This window comes from Mycosarcoma maydis, chromosome 5 (genome assembly GCF_000328475.2).
Source record: "Mycosarcoma maydis chromosome 5, whole genome shotgun sequence".
NCBI lineage: Eukaryota > Fungi > Basidiomycota > Ustilaginomycetes > Ustilaginales > Mycosarcoma > Mycosarcoma maydis.
The window spans coordinates 751,173-768,398 of NC_026482.1; the positions used below are offsets into that span (position 1 = coordinate 751,173).

Here is a 17,226-nt window from a genome sequence, read left to right on the forward strand (position 1 = left end):
CGTTGTGCCGATGTAACATCCGAACCAAGCCAACACGAGCAGCGGTGAACCTGCAAACGTAAAGACGCAACACGCAGCATGCAGCGTGAGACGAGTCAGCGTTGTCGTCATGCGTCAAACGTTGTGGCATTGTGTTCTCAGTGTGTCCGGCTGAGAGAAGTACTGCGGGTTTGATCGTAAACTCTCACGTCAGTGAAATGTATATATACAGCCAAGCCTAAAGTGTGTACACGCATATGCGCAAGTATGAAGGTCTAAGAACAAAAGATCTGGTAACAAAGGGGTGGAACAGGCATCTCTGATCGTCCTCAACGTTGTTTCAGCCGTCCCTTACTGCGCAGTCACGTCTGAGATGCGTCCGCCGCCGTCGGATCAGACGAAAGACGCATGCGCCATTGCAACGCCGCGTCTGGAAGGAGGAACAGCAACTGATACACCGCAAACTGTGAATCGTGAATGGTTTGTGGTGGGATAGGCGGCGAACAGAAGAGGTGACGGGGATGGCATCGCAGTTGGAAGTCACAGCTTGTCGCATCATTCATCACAGCCACGCACGTCTGAACAGTAGATGCATGTGCATTTGCATCTGTGCAAGCGAAATCAACACTTTGGGATGGCTTGTAGCTGGTAGATGATAGCTTGTAGAGGGTCGCCTGAGCTTCGGCTTGCTGTTTCGTCCATGTGATACACGATTGATATCAATTGATACCGCATCTGCTATTCAAGATTCCCATTCACGATTGTGGTAAACGAGATGGCTTGTCGCTTTATGCCTTTACGCCTACACACCCCTGTGACTTGGTGCTTGGCTTGGGGGCGCCTAGCATATCGACCTTCGTGATTGTCTGTGCTACACGCTCGTGGCTTCACGCTTGGTTTGTGATTTGTGATTTGTGATTTGTGATTCGTGATTTCGGGATTTTATTTATTCATATTTTATGATGTATCGGACTTTGATTCGTCGTGGACACCTGTGCCAGTCGTGAGTCGTGAGTGATGCACGATGAGTCGTGAGTAGGATTCTGTGTGGTTTATTTGTTAGTTAACTAACGTTATGCCAAGCCAAGTTGATTATTAGAACAGATTAAAGTCGAAACGGAATCGTGAATTCGAATTCGAATCACGAATACGAATTCGAATTCGAAAACCGAGTGAATCGGAAACGGTATCAGCCACTACCACGAATTGGTCAGTTTCTAGACCCTTTCGAGAGTCACGAGTGTTTTGGTGTTTGACATGGTATCGTTGGTAACTTATCGTTGACGTTTGGTTGCATTGTTGCTATCTTACCATGATCTCGAGCCTACCTTGATCGACTCACTAGCCGTCCGGTTTTCTACAGCCTGCTCATCTCATCCACCGCATCCAAAGCCTCTACCGTCATCCCGACTTTTCAGCCACCTTTGATCCGCGCAAAGTCACATTCACGCTCTCCTTGTCCAGCTGCCGTTGCACCTCGTACAACCACAGCTAGCGGCTACGATCGACAGCTTAGGCAGCTCCATTTCTATCCTCCTCCATCGCATCCTACCACGTTCACTACGTGGAATGTCTCTCCACATCACCCGGATGTCATCACCATCGACTCTTGAACGCTATACTAGATTCTAAGACTGGATGGGTATGCATCAAATCGACTATTTTCCCCTCCCTCTCTCTCTCCTATCAACGTCGCTTTCCCCCTCGACACGATTGACCACTGAAAAGGCCTAACTCGCTGCTCGTCTGACCAACAACCACCACCATGGCCAAGGCTTTCCACCCTTTCGAGGTCACGCCCGTACATATTGTCTACGTCGGGCTTGGCCTCTTCATTTGCATCTTTTCCTACCTCTCGCTCTTCATCAAAGAGCGTCTCTACCTCGGTGAAGCTCCCATTGCCGCCGCTTTCGGCATCATTGTCGGGCCCATCGCCATCAACCTTTTCAATCCTGCCAGCTGGGGAGGCGAAGATGGTGTCACTCCCGGCGGTGTTCACACCGATCACATCACCCTCGAAATCATGCGCGTCACCATCGCCCTTTCCGTCTTTGCCATCGGCGTCGAATTGCCCAAAAAGTACCTCTTGCGCCACTGGCAGTCGATCGCCATCCTTCTCGGCCCTGTCATGGCTTGGGGCTGGCTCATCACCGCCTGCTTCATCTATGCCCTCATTCCAGGTCTCGACTTTCTCAACTCGCTTGTCGTCGCCGCCTGTGTATCTCCTACCGATCCCATCTTGGCCCAGGCCGTCGTCGGCGGTCCGTGGGCCGAGAAGCATGTACCCGCCCACGTTCGTCACATGCTCATGTGCGAGTCCGGCTGCAACGACGGCGCCGCCTTCCCCTTTCTCTACTTGGCCCTCTACCTCACCCAGAATCGTGACAATGTTGGCCACGCCATCGCCCAATGGTTCTACGAGACCTGGGCCTACGAAATCATCTTGGGCACTCTTCTCGGTGCCTTGATTGGCTACCTCGCTCGCAAGTTTCTCCGCTTCTCCGAACGCAACAAGCTCATCGACCGAGAGTCGTTTGTCGCGCAGTACATCTCGCTCGCCATCGCTAGCATGGGTGTCAATGTCCTGCTAGGCTCCGACGATCTTCTCGCCGCTTTCGCCTGCGGCACCGCTTTCGCCTGGGACGGTTGGTTCACAAAGCAGACCGAAGACTCCAACTTTTCCAACATTGTCGATCTGCTCTTCAACATTGCCACCTTCATCTACATTGGCGCTCTCATCCCCTGGCACGACTTTGTCGACGCCGAGATCGGCTTATCCATCTGGCGACTCATTGTGCTTTCCATTTGCGTTCTGCTCACCAAGCGCATTCCCATCATCTTGGCGCTGTGGAAATTTATCCCCGACATTAAAACCTTTAGAGAGGCCATCTTCTGCGGCCATTTTGGCCCCATCGGAGTCGGTGCCATCTTCATCGCCACGCTCGGTCGAACTCTGATGCCCCATGACATCCCCTCTCCGCCACAGACAACCAACGACGTACTCGCTCTCACCATCCAGCCCATCGTCTTTTTCTTTGTGCTCTGCTCCATCCTCGTACACGGCTTCACCATCCCTTTCTTTGCTTTCGGCAAAAACGCTCGACGACGGGCGCACACCTTGACACGCACCTGGAGTCGCAATCCTTCCATGCGAGACGATGAGCCCAGCTGGATGGGACGCGTGCGTCGCGTCAGGACTGGCGAGGATGTCATCATCAACACTGACGATATCAGTGCCGACAAGATGTCCGCCCAGCAGCTCGCCCTTATCGGGCGTGGTGCCATTGGTGGTTACCGCGAACAAGAGCTCCGTCGCGACGATAGCAATGACGAAAACTCGGCCACCGTGGCTCCAGAGTCCTCCACTAGCAGCCAAGACAAGGAACCGGCTTTTGTTGGCTTGCTCAACACGCGCACCGAGCGCGATCTCGAAAAGGCCCAAGCTCTCGGAGACCAATGGAACGAAAAGCATGCCGACCCAAACCATGCCCAAGAGGCAACCGAGAGCAGTGCGGCACCAACGAAGCGTCTCTGCGACAACATGGACGGCATCGAAGACTGGCAAGGTAGCGACGAGGATTCGAACCCTGCAGCCGACTACCTCGGTGACAACTGTGTCGAAATGCGTCGATACCGCGAAAGGCTACAAGCAAAGAACGATGCCAGCAGCCAGTCCAAAGAGCAGACAGAGAGGGCGCGCGCATCCATAGAAGAGCAAGACCTTGGAGAGGCACCGATGGACCGCGATATCATCTGTGGCCGGATCCAAGCGGATGAAGAGGATGAGGCTTGTCGACAAGACCATCAAGGTCAAGCTCGTCTACACCACGATCGCCCTCCTTCCAATGAAAAGGACGGCAACGATTGGCCAAAAGTGCGCAGCTGGGTCGAAGGGCACACTTTGGTGCTTGAATATCAGAAGAGCTTTTGCGACGACCCTCAGGTTGAAGTGATTCATTTGACCGACAGCGAACGCGATGCACTCGAAGCGTCCGACGCGCCTGCTCAGGATTGGGTGCGCCAACACCATGGCGAGCTCGCTTTCTTAGCAAACCAAGATTTTGCCTCGTGGAACTCTACCAAGACCATCTCACAGCTGCTTGAGAACAAGGTGCATGATTGGTGGCTGAACAAGAACCAAAAGCACTATGTCAAGGCCGAAGCACCAAAGGAAGAGTCGGCGCAAGATCGCAAGGATCGCGTTAACCTCATGTACGGCGCCATGTCATGGGCCCAAGATCGTCGAGGCGCGGAGAATAACCGTGACGTCCCACCGAGCACATCTCGAACTCGTGCTGCGCAGTCAAACGACGACACAAATGGCAACCATACACCGCCTGTAGTCAGCGCACTGTACAGTGAAAACGCCGGTGGTCGCCCTGCCGGTCCTCAGGACTCGTCGGTTCCGGAAGGAAGTCACAGCGCTCAAGGTACGGAGCATGACACAACATCACAAGAAGAACCTTCTTCAAAATCGACGCTCACATCCAGAGAGGCAACGTTGAAGCGTGCCAACTTGCGCAAAAAGGTGTTGGTCGGACAGATCGGGTTGTCGGGAGGAACAAAGTCGACAACAAGCAAAGACTCCGAGGAAGAGGCCTCGGACGAAGATCAGCAGGTCGTCGACGACCAAACATCGAGACCAGAGCCGTACACGACACCGCGCGTCATGATTTCGGAACCAGCATGGTCATCCTTGACCCGAAAGCACAAGCTGAGCCCAGCCTCAAGCTTCCGTACGCCCGGCAGTATAGGAGACAAGGGCAAAGCGAAGCAAGAGGACAAGCAAAAGTTCTTCCCGCGTTCCTCTTCAGCTGGTGGTGGCCTCGCTGCGCCATACCATGCGTCTTCAGGCGTGAGCAACAGTCCTATCCTCAAGGCCACACGATTCGCTTCTAGCTCGGGACAGGATGTCGACAACTCCAAGGAGATGAGTCGCAACTCTTCGTCGGTGCAATGGCTCGACATTGCCGATGCGTCGCACGACCGTCAACCTGGCCATCGTCACGGCGGTCCGATCAACGCTGCGGGTGCACAGGCCTTTTCGCGGCGGTCAAGAACGTACAACGGATCTTCTGGTAAAGAATTGAATCGCGATGTGCGCGTCTATCACCTCGACAGTGATGACTCGGATGCGTCTAGCGATGATGATGACGAGGGACGCCGGCACGGAGGATTAGGTATACGCGATGGAATGTCTCGCATCGGCGCTTTCTTCCAGAACTTTACTGCACCCAAGGGCGAAGGTATGGGCAATCCTGGTCCCACTTCGCATCCGCATCTCTTTGCCATGCGACTCGGAAGCTCGGACAAGGACGAAGGCGAACAGCAAGAGGAAGCTCGCGATGCCAAGCGTTCTCCTGTCTCGAGTCGAACGCTGCGCCGCGAGATCACGAGGGATAAGGAGGACGAGATGGAAAGTGTGGCGCTACCACCGGCATCGACTAGTCCGCCGAGCCCCGAGAGTAGTTTGTTGAGGAGAGGTGCAACTGGACATTATGGAAGAGGTGGTGCGGGAAGCGCAAACGTCGGTGCAAGCGCAACGTTGACGCCGAAAGCGGTACTGGATGTGCCGAACGAGGACCGAACGTCTGTGTCGCCTGGCTCAACGTCCAAGTAATGTGGATCGCCATGGCGGCTGGGAAAGCCGGATGCTAACTTTATATACCATAAATCATTCGCATTGATGGAATCATAGAAGCTTAAGTCCATCTTGGGATGCTAGATGCATTTCGAATGAAAAAGTCTGTGAGGCAATTAGCCAAAGAGGATGAGTGCGACAGTGTACAAGTCGCCGACGACAAGGCCAAGGAGGCTGCCGACGAGGAGAGGGAAGGGGTAGGTTTGGTAGGAGACGTTCCAGTCGAGAGCGAGGACGGAGGTGGAGAGGAGCGTGACCAAGGCGCATGATATGAGGGGGTAGTAGAGCGGGAGGAGGAAGGAGGGGTTTGGGGTGAGGGACAGGAGGGATGACCAATGGGAGGGGTTGGCGGATGGGGAGTCGTTGGCGGGGAGGCCGGGGAGGCCGAGGAGGTGTATTAGGGGTAGGGCGATGAGGAGGGTTAAGTGGGAGGCTAAGATGGCGGTTTGTTTGTACTGTTGGAGCGGAGCACCGAGGACGAGTAGGAGCACGTAGATGATGACTGCGATGAATGGCATACCGAGCATGGTTAGTGAGACGCTCTCTAGCTGACGAACAAAGCTGGGTATCCTGGGTTGTTCGTCTTTTTCGTGCGATTCGAAGCGAGCATCGATGCCGACTGTGTTTTGCGTGTCCCTCTGCAGCTTGAGTGCAGCGACAAGACGTTGATGCTGCGCCTGTGCGCGTTCAAAGTAGCCACTCAGGCGCGCAGTGAACCAAACCTGAATCACGCCAGCGCCGAACAAAGCGCGGAAGCCCGCACTCGTAAATCGCGCCTTCCACTCGCTCGCCGGTATCGCGGAACGCGTCGACAGCAGTGCAAAGTAGTGCATCTTGTCCAGCAGACGTGTGCTGTAGTTCGGATTCAGACACGGCTCGGTCAGCAGGATAAATGCGAGAATGTGCAGCACAGAGTGCAGCACCACCATCGTGAGTAGTGTCAGTGGCGCATGGAACCACCGCTTGCGTCGAGCACGCTTGGATCCAGAACCGGAACTGGAACCAGAGCCAGAGCCACGACTGGAAATGGAACTGGACCGAGGAGCGCCAGCTTTTCGGGCGGTTCCAGACGGTCGTGCCGTCGTCGTCCGTGGTTTCACCGCCATCGTCGCTCCACTTGCACCGCCAGTGTTCGAGCCGCTAGCGTTGTGATGGCCGAGTCGAAGCAGAGGCTTACGTCGACCAAGACCTTGTCACCCTTGACCAATCGCGAGTCCAAGTCCTAAGTGTAGACAGCCAAGCAACCACAGACGCACAGACCCAAGTGATATCCACCTCAAAAATCGGAATCCACCAAGCCTGACAGGTTTCCGATTTCCGAGTTCCGCATCGCGTCAGACAGCGTTCCTCAACCACCGACCTTGATGATTTGTCTCTCGTCCAGCACTTACTCGCTACACTCTGTAATCGCGACATCTGCACACTCGTGCTTCACAGCGTCGAACAAGCACTCGTGACTGCTTCAAGAATCGTGATTTGATATTTGCAACGGCAGCCTTCAGTCAGCAGTGAGCTGGTCCGCAGCTGTTTTTACACCAAGGAATTTTGTGAGTGGCATCAACGAGACAAAGGTGAACAGCATACACGCCTTGGCTGAATAATCACGACCGCCGACACAAGAGATGCACAAAACAGGGAGGCATGGATCAGAACTCATCCTTGGCACGAGCGGTGGCACTGGCAGCTGAAGCCGAAGCCGCACTGGCCGCCGACGAAGCGCTGACGCTAGCATGAGCAGCACCCTGTTCGGCCTTGCCCAAAATATCCTGGACGCCAAAGTAGGCCTGACGAACACCATCCTTGATGTAGCTAAAGATGCCGCGATGACCGGTGTAGCGAGCGCGCATCTCGCGCAGCAGCTGATCGCGCTTCTTGGGAATTGCCTCAAGCTGCATGCCGCTGCTGCGCAGGTACTCGCGCAGACGTGCGTCGCTCCAGGAAAGGTACTCCTTGGCCTCCTTGTTGGCCTCGTTGGCGTGCTTCTGTGCCAATTTGAGCAGCTCGTCACGCTTAGCCTGCGCGTCCGACTTGAGGTAGCCGTTCTGGATGAGCCAGTTGCGCAGGTCGCTATCCGTCCAGCTCGACCACACCTCGCTCTCGGCATTGTTGTAATTTTTGCGCACCAGGTCAACGTACTCGTCGCGCTTGGCTTGGAAATCTGACTTGATCACATTGTTCTTGATCAACCAGCTTCGAAGATCCGACTCGTTCCACGTGTCGTAGACGTTTTCGGTTCCGGTGGTGTAGTAGTCCTTGGCGAGTGCCAGGTACTCGTCGCGCGTCTTTTCGGCGGGCGACTTGACGATGCCGTGATCGACGAGCCAGTTGTGCAGGTAGCTGTTCGAGTATGCCTCGTACGGCGCGTTGACCGTGGTGGTGTAAGCGTCACGCATCTTGGTCAACAGCTCATCGCGAGTCGCCTGCGTCTTGGTCTTAATGATGCCGTGCGATTCGAGGAACGATCGAAGATCGTTGTCGTTCCACGTCGAGTAGACGTAATCGGTGCTGTCGTCAATCGCTCGTTGCACCGCCTGCGAGGCTTGAGCGTAGGCCGAGCTACCGCTCTTGGACGCAGCGTTGTACACCGAATTGCCCGACTTGCTAGCCTGCGATGCGGCACTCTTGGCGCTCTTCGAGACACTCGACGCATCCGGAGCGTTCTTGCTGAGGCTCGAAGCGGAAGCCTGCGCATCCTTTCCCAGGCTGGTAGCTGAGGCCGAAGCCGAGGCGGCATAAGCGGAAGCCTGTGAGCCCAACGAAACGGCAGATTTGGACAAAGGATAATAGAGATCGGTAAGTGCTACGCTTGACGCCGATCGGCTGGCTTGCGCGGCGTACGAGCTTACAGCAGACGAGATCGATGAGGCGGCGCTCGAAGCCGAGCTCAGTTGAGACGACGCAGCCGCCTTGGCAGCAGCATTACCCGACGAAGCTGAAGAGACGAGCTTTTCGTAGTCTTGGACGGCCAGCTGGCGAAGTTGTTCGCCCGTAGTGTAAGGCGCGATGATGCCTCGGTCAAGCAGATAGGTGCGAAGGTCAGAGCTGCCAAAGTGCAAAAAGAAGAGCAGTCAATTCAGAACGAAAGCGAACGTCAGCACGAGAACCAAGGATATCATCGGAACAGACGAAAGCTGAGTGCGACTGATACTTACTCGGACCAAGACTTGAAAGCAGAGTCAAACGCCTGGCTTCCGCCCTTGGTGAAATCCTGAAGCCAGTCGCCAGCTACAGGCTGAGGAGCGGTAGCAATCGCGATGCACAAAGCCAGCAAGCCAGCAGAGATGAAGCTAGCCTTGACCATGATGTGGATGTTTGAATAGCGTCGACGGCGTCAGAAGAGGAGTCAAATGGAGAGATGCGAGAAGCTGTGGTATCAAATCAGGGGGAGGGTATGATCGTGGTAGAGGGACAAGGTGGGTGAGCGAAGATGCACCAAACCTTGAAGTGGATCACGGTGAGGGAACGTGGCACACAGAGTAGACATCAATCAGACTGCCAAGGCGAAATGGACACGGAGCGAGGAATGTAGGCTGAAATGGCACCAAGCATCTTTTACCGCAGCTATTTCGTCACAGCGCTTGTTGAGTTTGCAATACTGGGCCTGAACTCCAACTCGCTGTTCACTCAGAAATGCTACGTATGAAGGCAAGTGATCCACCGCTCTCACCATTTGCACTCAGTTGTGTCGTGAAAGCGGGTCACAAGGTCGGTACCCTGTTGAGCACCGTGTACGTCGCATTGCAGCTTGTCTCCTTATGTTCTGACAGTCAAGCGTGCAAGCTGCCTTGGCGCTGCTTGCTGCTCGCCGTGGCAGTGGTTGGCTTGGGGCAACTACTGACAAGTATTTGATCCAGTCCACATCGATTTGCACTGCGTCAGCTAACGTAGTGGCGCTTGCATCTGCTCGTCGAGATCGGTATCGACAGCGCTGTTGGAAGCACCAACGTCTGCCAAGTGGAGGTTCCCGAAAGGCCAAATTACGAATAAGTTCAACATTCGTAATTGCAGCACACGCACAGTCACCACTTACGACTGTGAATCCGTTGACTTGACTAACTTTAGCGAGCTGTTTTGCGGGGTGACTGTCAAACGACGTCATTCGCGTTTCAGTCACGAGTGTGAGTATTTTCATTACGAGATGCACGATGTTGTGCTTGGATTTTAGTCTTCGGTTTTCTTTGTTTCGCCGTATCGCCATCGCCATCGGCCATGGCTGACTCATTCGCCACATAGCAGGTGCACCAGGCTCAAGTTCGAGCAGAGGCCTACCTCAGTGTCTATTATTAATGTTTTTTTTAACCTACTTCGCGGCTCATAGTCGTCACTCACGACTTTGGCAATATGGCCGAGCACGAGCCATTCCGAAGAACCTTGAATTGCACCAAACTTCGTCGTCTTCCGCTGCGATTAATCACGAATATCCCGCAATCACGAATCACGAATCACGAATGCGGCACGTGTCGCAACCACCATGAAACCCACGACCACGGACCTTCACGTTGGTTTGTGTACTATTCAGGTCTAACACCGTGACTCCACAGCCTTAAACCACGAGCCACCAGCCCACGCCCATGAACCCACGTAACCGACGACCAGAACACCAGATATCACGAATCAGGAGGCATCTTGTTCTCTATAGACTCACTCCCACGTCTTGCTTCGCACCCAAGGTCGTTGCTACTGCCTCTCTTCATTATGGTTCAAAGTGACAAGAGAATTACGGCTTTGAGAAGGTGGTGTACAATGCGGGATTCGGTCGCAAGCCGACCCACCGTATGATACAGACTACGACAGAATCTCGTGTGGTGCAGAACGAGCGGCTTGGTATAGATAGAGCACTCTCAGCGGACACACGGTCGCGCGGTCGTGTCCGAGGTCATAGTCAAGTCACCAAGTAGGTACGCATCATGTGGTCTCTGCCGCAGTCATTGCTGTAGCAGCGGTGCCGATGGTCGTACCTTCCACCTCCTCTGCATTGTGCACGAGACATGGACCAATCCAAGTGGCGGAAGCAAGATGCGTTGTCAACATCAGTCGAGCCTCTGCAATTTACTGGAAACTCGGTCGGCACTGTACTCACCCCACGGTCGCCGACATGATGGGCATCCATTGTTGTCTTGAAGCCACTTCATGATACAATGAAGATGAAACTCGTGACTGCACTTGCCAAACACTGTCATTCAGAGTGATTGACAGAGGGAGTAAAAAACAAGAGCAAGTTGAATCAGTGGCTAGGTCATACAAACCAGCTCGCGCTCAGTTTGGCTCGAGTATAAGTGCACTTACACAAAGGACAACTGTCACCAGGCTCTTTGCAACTCGCACAGCAGCCATCAAAGTTGCTCTGGCAAATACCGCAGATATCATCCGGGTCCTTGACATCCCACACTGCACATAGAAGTATATGACAGTGTCACCCGAGCAAAATGGTCAGCGTTGTTTGGTCTGTGACATTCAAAGAACTCGAGATGTTTGCAACGTACACCAACACGCAACCGCGTTCCACGATTTGACCTTGACCTTCATATTGACCACATCGGAGCTCTATCGTCTTCTGGAAGCGGCAAAGCGTTCAAGAGATCCAACTTGTTTCCAAACGCTCTCGATTGAAGGTGCTGTTGGGAAGCAATTGTGGCGAGCGTGCGAATGTGGGATCCGATGTGATCAAATGTGAACCGTTTGTTAGATAACTACGAAAGGGCAAAAGGGCCAAATCCAAACCGCGTCTCTGACTTTGGGCGCCATCGGGCGCATTACGCAGCTGCGGAGCGACGCGTGACTGAGCGAATTTGAACAATTTGGACCCTGAATTCACGATGGTGGTTCTGTGACGGCTCTTTATCGCTCGTGGCTGGCTGCAGACGTGCCTCATGCCTCGGCACATCCATTCGTGGTTTGTTCGTGGTTTGGTTGGTTGGGCGACTTTACTCCAGCGCATGCTATACACGCTCAGAGCTCGAGCAACTAACAGCCCATCCATCGTCCCACCACCACCTTGCAACAGACTGTTGCATTGGCTCATGCTTTTCTGCTAGCATTATATACGATCTCGTCTCTACTCGTCCTCCACAGACTTGCGTAGCCCAAGTAGCGACAGCGCGCTGATCGCTTGGTCGCGGTTCGTCTTCATTCGTCTGTCCTCGTGACTCTGGGTATCTATCCACATGTCGAGCCCCATCTTCGCGTCAGCGCCCTCATCGGGTGTCAGCGATGTTCGCCATCGCTCGTCGTCCTTTGGCGCTCCCCGGCTCGACCTTGTCCTCCGCCCATCCTACGCTCTAGGTCCATTCAAGCTCGGCCACTCTCTCTGGCATGTCCTCAACTACCTTCGATCCAACCAGTCGCTCTTTCCTCAGATCAACATCACCTACGATGAAACCACTCCCAGACGTTCACCTCTTGTCGTGCTCATTCAGCCAAATCTGCACCTCATCTTTAACGGCCAAACGCAACGTCTCGTGATGATCACGCTCGAAAATCTGGATTCGTCCGCCACTGGCACGTCTCAAGCAACATCACATTCAGCTGGCCCAGCAGCATTCTCGGAGCCGAGTCATCGTCCTGTCAATCTGATTTACAATGGCAAGCTCATCTTTTCAAGAGGATCTGCAAGGTCGCCCTCGGTTGCTTTAAATCGCTCCACGCTGCACCAAATCCTCGGTCCCACATATCCTGGCCGGCCAGAGTCCTCCTTTATCTCATCTGACAGTTTGGTCGCGCTCGCATCCAGCAGCGGAAGGATCGGTGCAGACAAAGAACACTCCGAGTTCATTCTCACCTATCCCGGTGTCGCCTTCTGCTTCGTGCTGAAACCCGACGGAGCCAAGAACGCGGACGTGGACAAGTTTCAACCAGTTGCGTCCATGCATGTCTTTTCAGGAACGGACCCAAACAATCCGGATGACGTTCTTGCCATTCCGTCTCCCGTTCAATCTAGTGAATTTGTGCGTCCAGCGGCACGCGCTTTCAAGAGCACGCTCTCACCAACAGCCGCAGTTGGCGAACATCTACACCTGAACAGTGAACGTGACCGTGCTGCGCTGGACATTGATGCCATCCAAGTTCGATGTCCCGCGCTCTTGGACGCTGAGATCACGCCTGGGCAGAGTGTCTCATTGCACTTTGCCAAGAGCGGTGTCTCTCGCGCAATATCGCCTACTCCCGATCGCAGTGTAGCAAGCGCGTCGCCCAACCGACAGACATGCTCACACCCGGTGGAGCTAGTGCTCGGCGTTACCACGCCGCAAGACGCAATGTGCGAGCTGGGACAACCGCAGCGCATCTTTTACAAAGAAGACGATCGGATGCGTATTCACGGTGCTTCAGCTGGACATGCTGGTGGACATGGTGCGCGCGAGAGAGTTTCCGAGAACCCTACCTTGAACGACGATACGCTTGCGAACACAAACGACACAGATGACTCTGCCTTCTTTTACAACTATTTCGATCTGGGCATCGACTTGTTGTTTTCCACAAACACTTTACGTATGCGCTCGGTTGCGGAAGCGTATGATGCTGTTGCAGCAGGACAACCACGTCTGGAAAAGGTGGTTTGCCACACCAATGTACCTGGCGATGCGCTCTTCCAGAGATACAATCGCTGCCCTTGGCGCGTGTCATCTTGGGCTTCCAGCGACAAGTCTACCGCCACCAAGCCAACGAGCAAATCCAAGACAACTACCTCAACAACGGCAGCATTCTCATTCCAAGACCACTTTGACAGCACACTCAGCACGGGCCAAGACGATCGCGGCATGGAGTTGGATCGTGGCACCTGTGCCGAATTCAAGGGTAGCCGCGGTGTCTCATCCGCTGGTCTCGACAGGCTGAAGAGCGACGTGGCAGGTCGCCGGCAAGCTTCTACCAAGCGAGACGCGAGTGAAAGCAGCCCTGAGAGAGAGCACAATTCTTCGAGCGAGCTGATTGTTGATCTCAGTACAAGATTGGTGGGCCGCCAAGGCATGGTTCTCGAAGTAGCCAAGGATGGCTCTATGGTTGGCGTCGTTGTCTTTTGACCCTGCACGATTTTGAAATAAACATTCACGAATCGTGAATCGTGACTGTGATTCGTGATGGATGAGAGAGTTTGAATATTGCATCAACGTGCGCCATCGATGCGACTGCTGAAGCTTGGATGATGGCGACAAAGTCGTGAGTGTCTACTGCATGTACTTGGTGGGACGAGGAAGGTCAAGAACCTGCTTCTTGACGTCGAGCACTTCGTCGTGGATGCCATCGACAATCTTTTTCATCTCGAGCCTGTTCTTTTCATACTCGGCTTTCGAAGCGGTTTGCGATGTAAGCGACTTGAGGTCTGCTTCGAGCTTGTTGAGTCTCTGCAGGTGGCCGGTGATCTGTTAAGGAGAGAAAGCTTTGTCAGAAACTCATGACATTCCTGGACACTGACATGATGTGCGAGGAAAGCTTACCTTTTCAGTTGAGCCCTGCAGCTCCTCTACGCTGGCCAGCATCAGGTTGGAGGCAGCGTTGTACTCCTTGAGCAAGTAGTAGTATCCGTATGCGGAAGCGATACCGAAGCCAAAAAGGAAGCCGAGCACGCCTCCTCGCACCGATCCGACGGGACGACGAATGGTGGGGGTGCCAACAACGATGGGTGGAGCAGGTGGAGTAGGGATCGAGGCCTTCGCTTGTTGGGCAGCGCCCTTGATGCTTCCTTCTGCGTGCTTGATGGCTCCCTTGGCTTCGGCGACGTTTTCCTTGGCTGCAGCGCGCGCAGTCGAGGCGGCTTCTTCCACGACGGCTCCCGCTTGCGTCGAGGCGAAGCGTCGCGATGTCGCGAATACGCTTCGTTGGGCTGTGCGAAGTGCGATCATTCTGACAAAACGGCCAAGTGTGATGCGGTGGTACGGTAGTGCAATCGGTCAAAAGGGATCATGGCACGAGCGTCGGAAGCAGCGCAGCTTTCTTCGCAGATCCGTTTCGATGAAAGCAGAGCCGAGCACAGACTTGTGTCTTGTCACCATTTCCCGATTTCCACCGTCAGTCACGAGTCGTGAGTCGTGAGTTTCACGTTCCCGTGGTTTGTTAGATTTGGATTTTTGATTCTGTCGAGTAGGACATTCCAGGTCTAACACCTCTGCCTCCGGATCGTGGATCGTGGATCGTGGATCGTGGATCGTGGATCGTAAATTGTAAAATCGTAAATCGTGGATCATAAGCACGATGGTTTCGGAATTATGTTGCTTTGTCGCTCATGATGATCATGTCGAATCACGCATGCGCCGGCGGCCACCAAGATTCACGATTCACGATTCACGATTCACGATTCACGATTCACGACAACAACGGCAATACAATCACGACTCGTGAATCACGATTCGCGCATCGTCAATCCTAATTCACGCACTCACGACTGTCGGCGCAGCTATACCGTACAAATCTCCCACTTGACACTTGATTGAGCTCTTGCCTTGCCTCACCTCAACATCATCCATCCAAAGTGGTCTGAATAACGTCGGGTCGCATCTATCGGCCTCTGGCCCGTCATGACAGCCTTAAGATCCGCACACAGGCCATCTAGCCTTCGCTCCACCGCCAACTCGGAAGCAGGATCTATTGAGCCCATTCAAGAAGAAGTTGTCTCGAACGATGGCCAGATCTCGGCTGCCGCTACGCCTGATACAGAAACCTCGGCTCTGCTTCCTTCGCATCGACATCGCACCCAACTCCTTGCTCCGCCCTCGTCGCACAAATCTCGTTCCAGAACCATCTGGAATTCGATCCTCGTCCTACTAGCCATCTTCACCTTCGCCGTCACCATATCCATCGTTCTCAAAAATCTGTTGGGGGAATTCAACGATCCCGAAGATCCGTCTTTGCCCATCGACCCGCCAGGCACCGATCCACGCGGTCGGCGCCACCCAGCCGTCCTCGCGACAGGTCGTAAGGCCGGCGTAGCTACCGAAAATGAGATCTGCAGCAGGATCGGCATGGATATTTTGCTCGCAAAGGGCACAGCTGTGGATGCAGCGGTAGCGTCAACATTCTGTGTCGGAGTTCTCAATATGTTCAGCTCGGGGATCGGTGGGGGTGGATTTATGATCGTTCGCGACCCCTCTGCTTGTTCTGCGAAAGGTGCAAAGCAGCCGGATTGCATAGAGCATACAACCATCGATTTCAGGGAGACTGCTCCTGCAGCAGCCAACAAGACCATGTATGTTGGACGCGTGCCCAAAGCTCAATTCGGTGGGCTGGCTGTAGGTGTACCCGGAGAACTGCGAGGGCTGCAAGAGGCGCACAAGAGATATGGTAGACTGGCGTGGAAGAGGCTGGTTCAGCCGTCCGTCGAGTTGGCCAAGTCGGCTACTGTGAGCAAGGAGCTGGAGAGACGCCTATCGTTCTTTGGTGGCTTCATCTACGATGAACCTGTCTGGAGAGAGATTTTTGTTGACGACAACACGGGTCAACTCAAGAGGGAAGGCGACACTTTTCATCGTCCTGCCTACGCTCAAACATTGCAAAGCATCGCAGACCATGGTCCGGACGTCTTCTACAGCGGAGCTATCGCTGAATCTCTGGTCCGAACAACCCAAGCTCACGGCGGCATTCTAACACTCCAAGATCTGCACGATTACAAGGTGATCGTTCGACCCGCTCTCCAAGGCTCTTGGCTTGGCAAGAAAGTCTACACCACCCATGCACCCACCTCTGGGCCCATCCTTTTGTCTATACTCAACATGCTCTCGCTCATCCCCGATTTCACTTCGATCGGTCAAGTGACGTCTCTCAACATGCATCGATTCATCGAAGCGCTCAAGTTTGGGTTTGGCCAGCGAACCGAACTGGCCGACCCAGCGTTCATGTCTAGCGCCGGTCTGGAACGCATGTCACAGATCCCAACTATGTCGGAAGCTCTTGCAATCGTGCCCAACATTACAGATGATCGAACCCATCCGCTCGACTACTACCATCCCAAATTCGACATTATCGACGATCACGGAACCATGCATCTATCCATCGTCGATCAGCACGGGATGGCGATCGCACTCACCTCGACCGTCAACCTCATCTTTGGTTCTCGAGTCATGGATCGCTCGACAGGTGTCATCCTGAACGATGAAATGGACGATACTTCAACGCCCGGTGTCCCCAACGCATTCGGCCTTGCGCCTTCCCCTTACAACTATCCAGAAGCACACAAACGTCCCCTTTCATCCACGTGTCCTACCATCATCGAATCCGCCTCCGGCCAAGTCGAATTGGTATTGGGTGGCAGTGGAGGAAGTCGCATCTTCAGCTCAGTGTTGCAAACCATCTTCAACTTCTACCTGTGGGGAATGGATCTGAGTCAATCCATCGAGGCGCCTAGATTGCATCATCAGCTGCTGCCGACTCAGTTGAGCGTCGAGACCGGGTACAGCGAAAAGGTGCTCAGTGGGCTATTGGGTAGGGGACATGAAGTGAGCTGGATCGACATCGATTTGGGGATTGCCGAAGTGCAGGCGGTGGCGGTGCAAGCCGAGGGCAAGAGGTGGAAGCGCGTTTGGGCTGCGAGTGATTCCAGAAAGGGCGGGGTAGCGGTGGCTGTGTGAGAGCAGTAGAGTGTCCGCGAATCACAGAATCGATACTCGTCGCCATCTTAAATT

The 17,226-nt window shown here is 54.1% G+C and overlaps 7 protein-coding genes across 7 annotated transcripts; 3 read left to right on the plus strand and 4 right to left on the minus strand.

Moving 5' to 3' along the window:
* Nucleotides 1-1,744: 1,744 nt before the first annotated feature.
* Nucleotides 1,745-5,599, plus strand: UMAG_02285 (uncharacterized protein; the record flags this gene model as incomplete). The annotated part of the gene is made up of 1 exon (XM_011390311.1): nucleotides 1,745-5,599. One exon carries the CDS (start codon nucleotides 1,745-1,747, stop codon nucleotides 5,597-5,599), a length of 3,855 nt encoding a protein of 1,284 aa, XP_011388613.1.
* Nucleotides 5,600-5,736: 137 nt separating this feature from the next.
* On the minus strand, nucleotides 5,737-6,726 carry UMAG_02286 (uncharacterized protein; the record flags this gene model as incomplete). Its single annotated transcript, XM_011390312.1, has 1 exon — nucleotides 5,737-6,726. One exon carries the CDS (start codon nucleotides 6,724-6,726, stop codon nucleotides 5,737-5,739), a length of 990 nt encoding a protein of 329 aa, XP_011388614.1.
* Nucleotides 6,727-7,266: 540 nt separating this feature from the next.
* On the minus strand, nucleotides 7,267-8,921 carry UMAG_11403 (uncharacterized protein; the record flags this gene model as incomplete). Its single annotated transcript, XM_011390557.1, has 3 exons — nucleotides 7,267-8,364; nucleotides 8,467-8,662; nucleotides 8,773-8,921. 3 exons carry the CDS (start codon nucleotides 8,919-8,921, stop codon nucleotides 7,267-7,269), a joined length of 1,443 nt encoding a protein of 480 aa, XP_011388859.1.
* Nucleotides 8,922-10,525: 1,604 nt separating this feature from the next.
* On the minus strand, nucleotides 10,526-11,146 carry UMAG_11405 (uncharacterized protein; the record flags this gene model as incomplete). The annotated part of the gene is made up of 4 exons (XM_011390558.1): nucleotides 10,526-10,590; nucleotides 10,701-10,793; nucleotides 10,907-11,008; nucleotides 11,104-11,146. The coding sequence occupies 4 exons, from the start codon at nucleotides 11,144-11,146 to the stop codon at nucleotides 10,526-10,528; spliced, it is 303 nt and encodes a 100-aa protein (XP_011388860.1).
* A 638-nt stretch (nucleotides 11,147-11,784) lies between these two features.
* Nucleotides 11,785-13,635, plus strand: UMAG_02289 (uncharacterized protein; the record flags this gene model as incomplete). Its single annotated transcript, XM_011390313.1, has 1 exon — nucleotides 11,785-13,635. The coding sequence occupies one exon, from the start codon at nucleotides 11,785-11,787 to the stop codon at nucleotides 13,633-13,635; it is 1,851 nt and encodes a 616-aa protein (XP_011388615.1).
* A 144-nt stretch (nucleotides 13,636-13,779) lies between these two features.
* Nucleotides 13,780-14,454, minus strand: UMAG_02290 (uncharacterized protein; the record flags this gene model as incomplete). Its single annotated transcript, XM_011390314.1, has 2 exons — nucleotides 13,780-13,974; nucleotides 14,050-14,454. The coding sequence occupies 2 exons, from the start codon at nucleotides 14,452-14,454 to the stop codon at nucleotides 13,780-13,782; spliced, it is 600 nt and encodes a 199-aa protein (XP_011388616.1).
* A 672-nt stretch (nucleotides 14,455-15,126) lies between these two features.
* On the plus strand, nucleotides 15,127-17,172 carry UMAG_02291 (uncharacterized protein; the record flags this gene model as incomplete). The annotated part of the gene is made up of 1 exon (XM_011390315.1): nucleotides 15,127-17,172. One exon carries the CDS (start codon nucleotides 15,127-15,129, stop codon nucleotides 17,170-17,172), a length of 2,046 nt encoding a protein of 681 aa, XP_011388617.1.
* Between the last annotated feature and the right edge of the window lie 54 nt (nucleotides 17,173-17,226).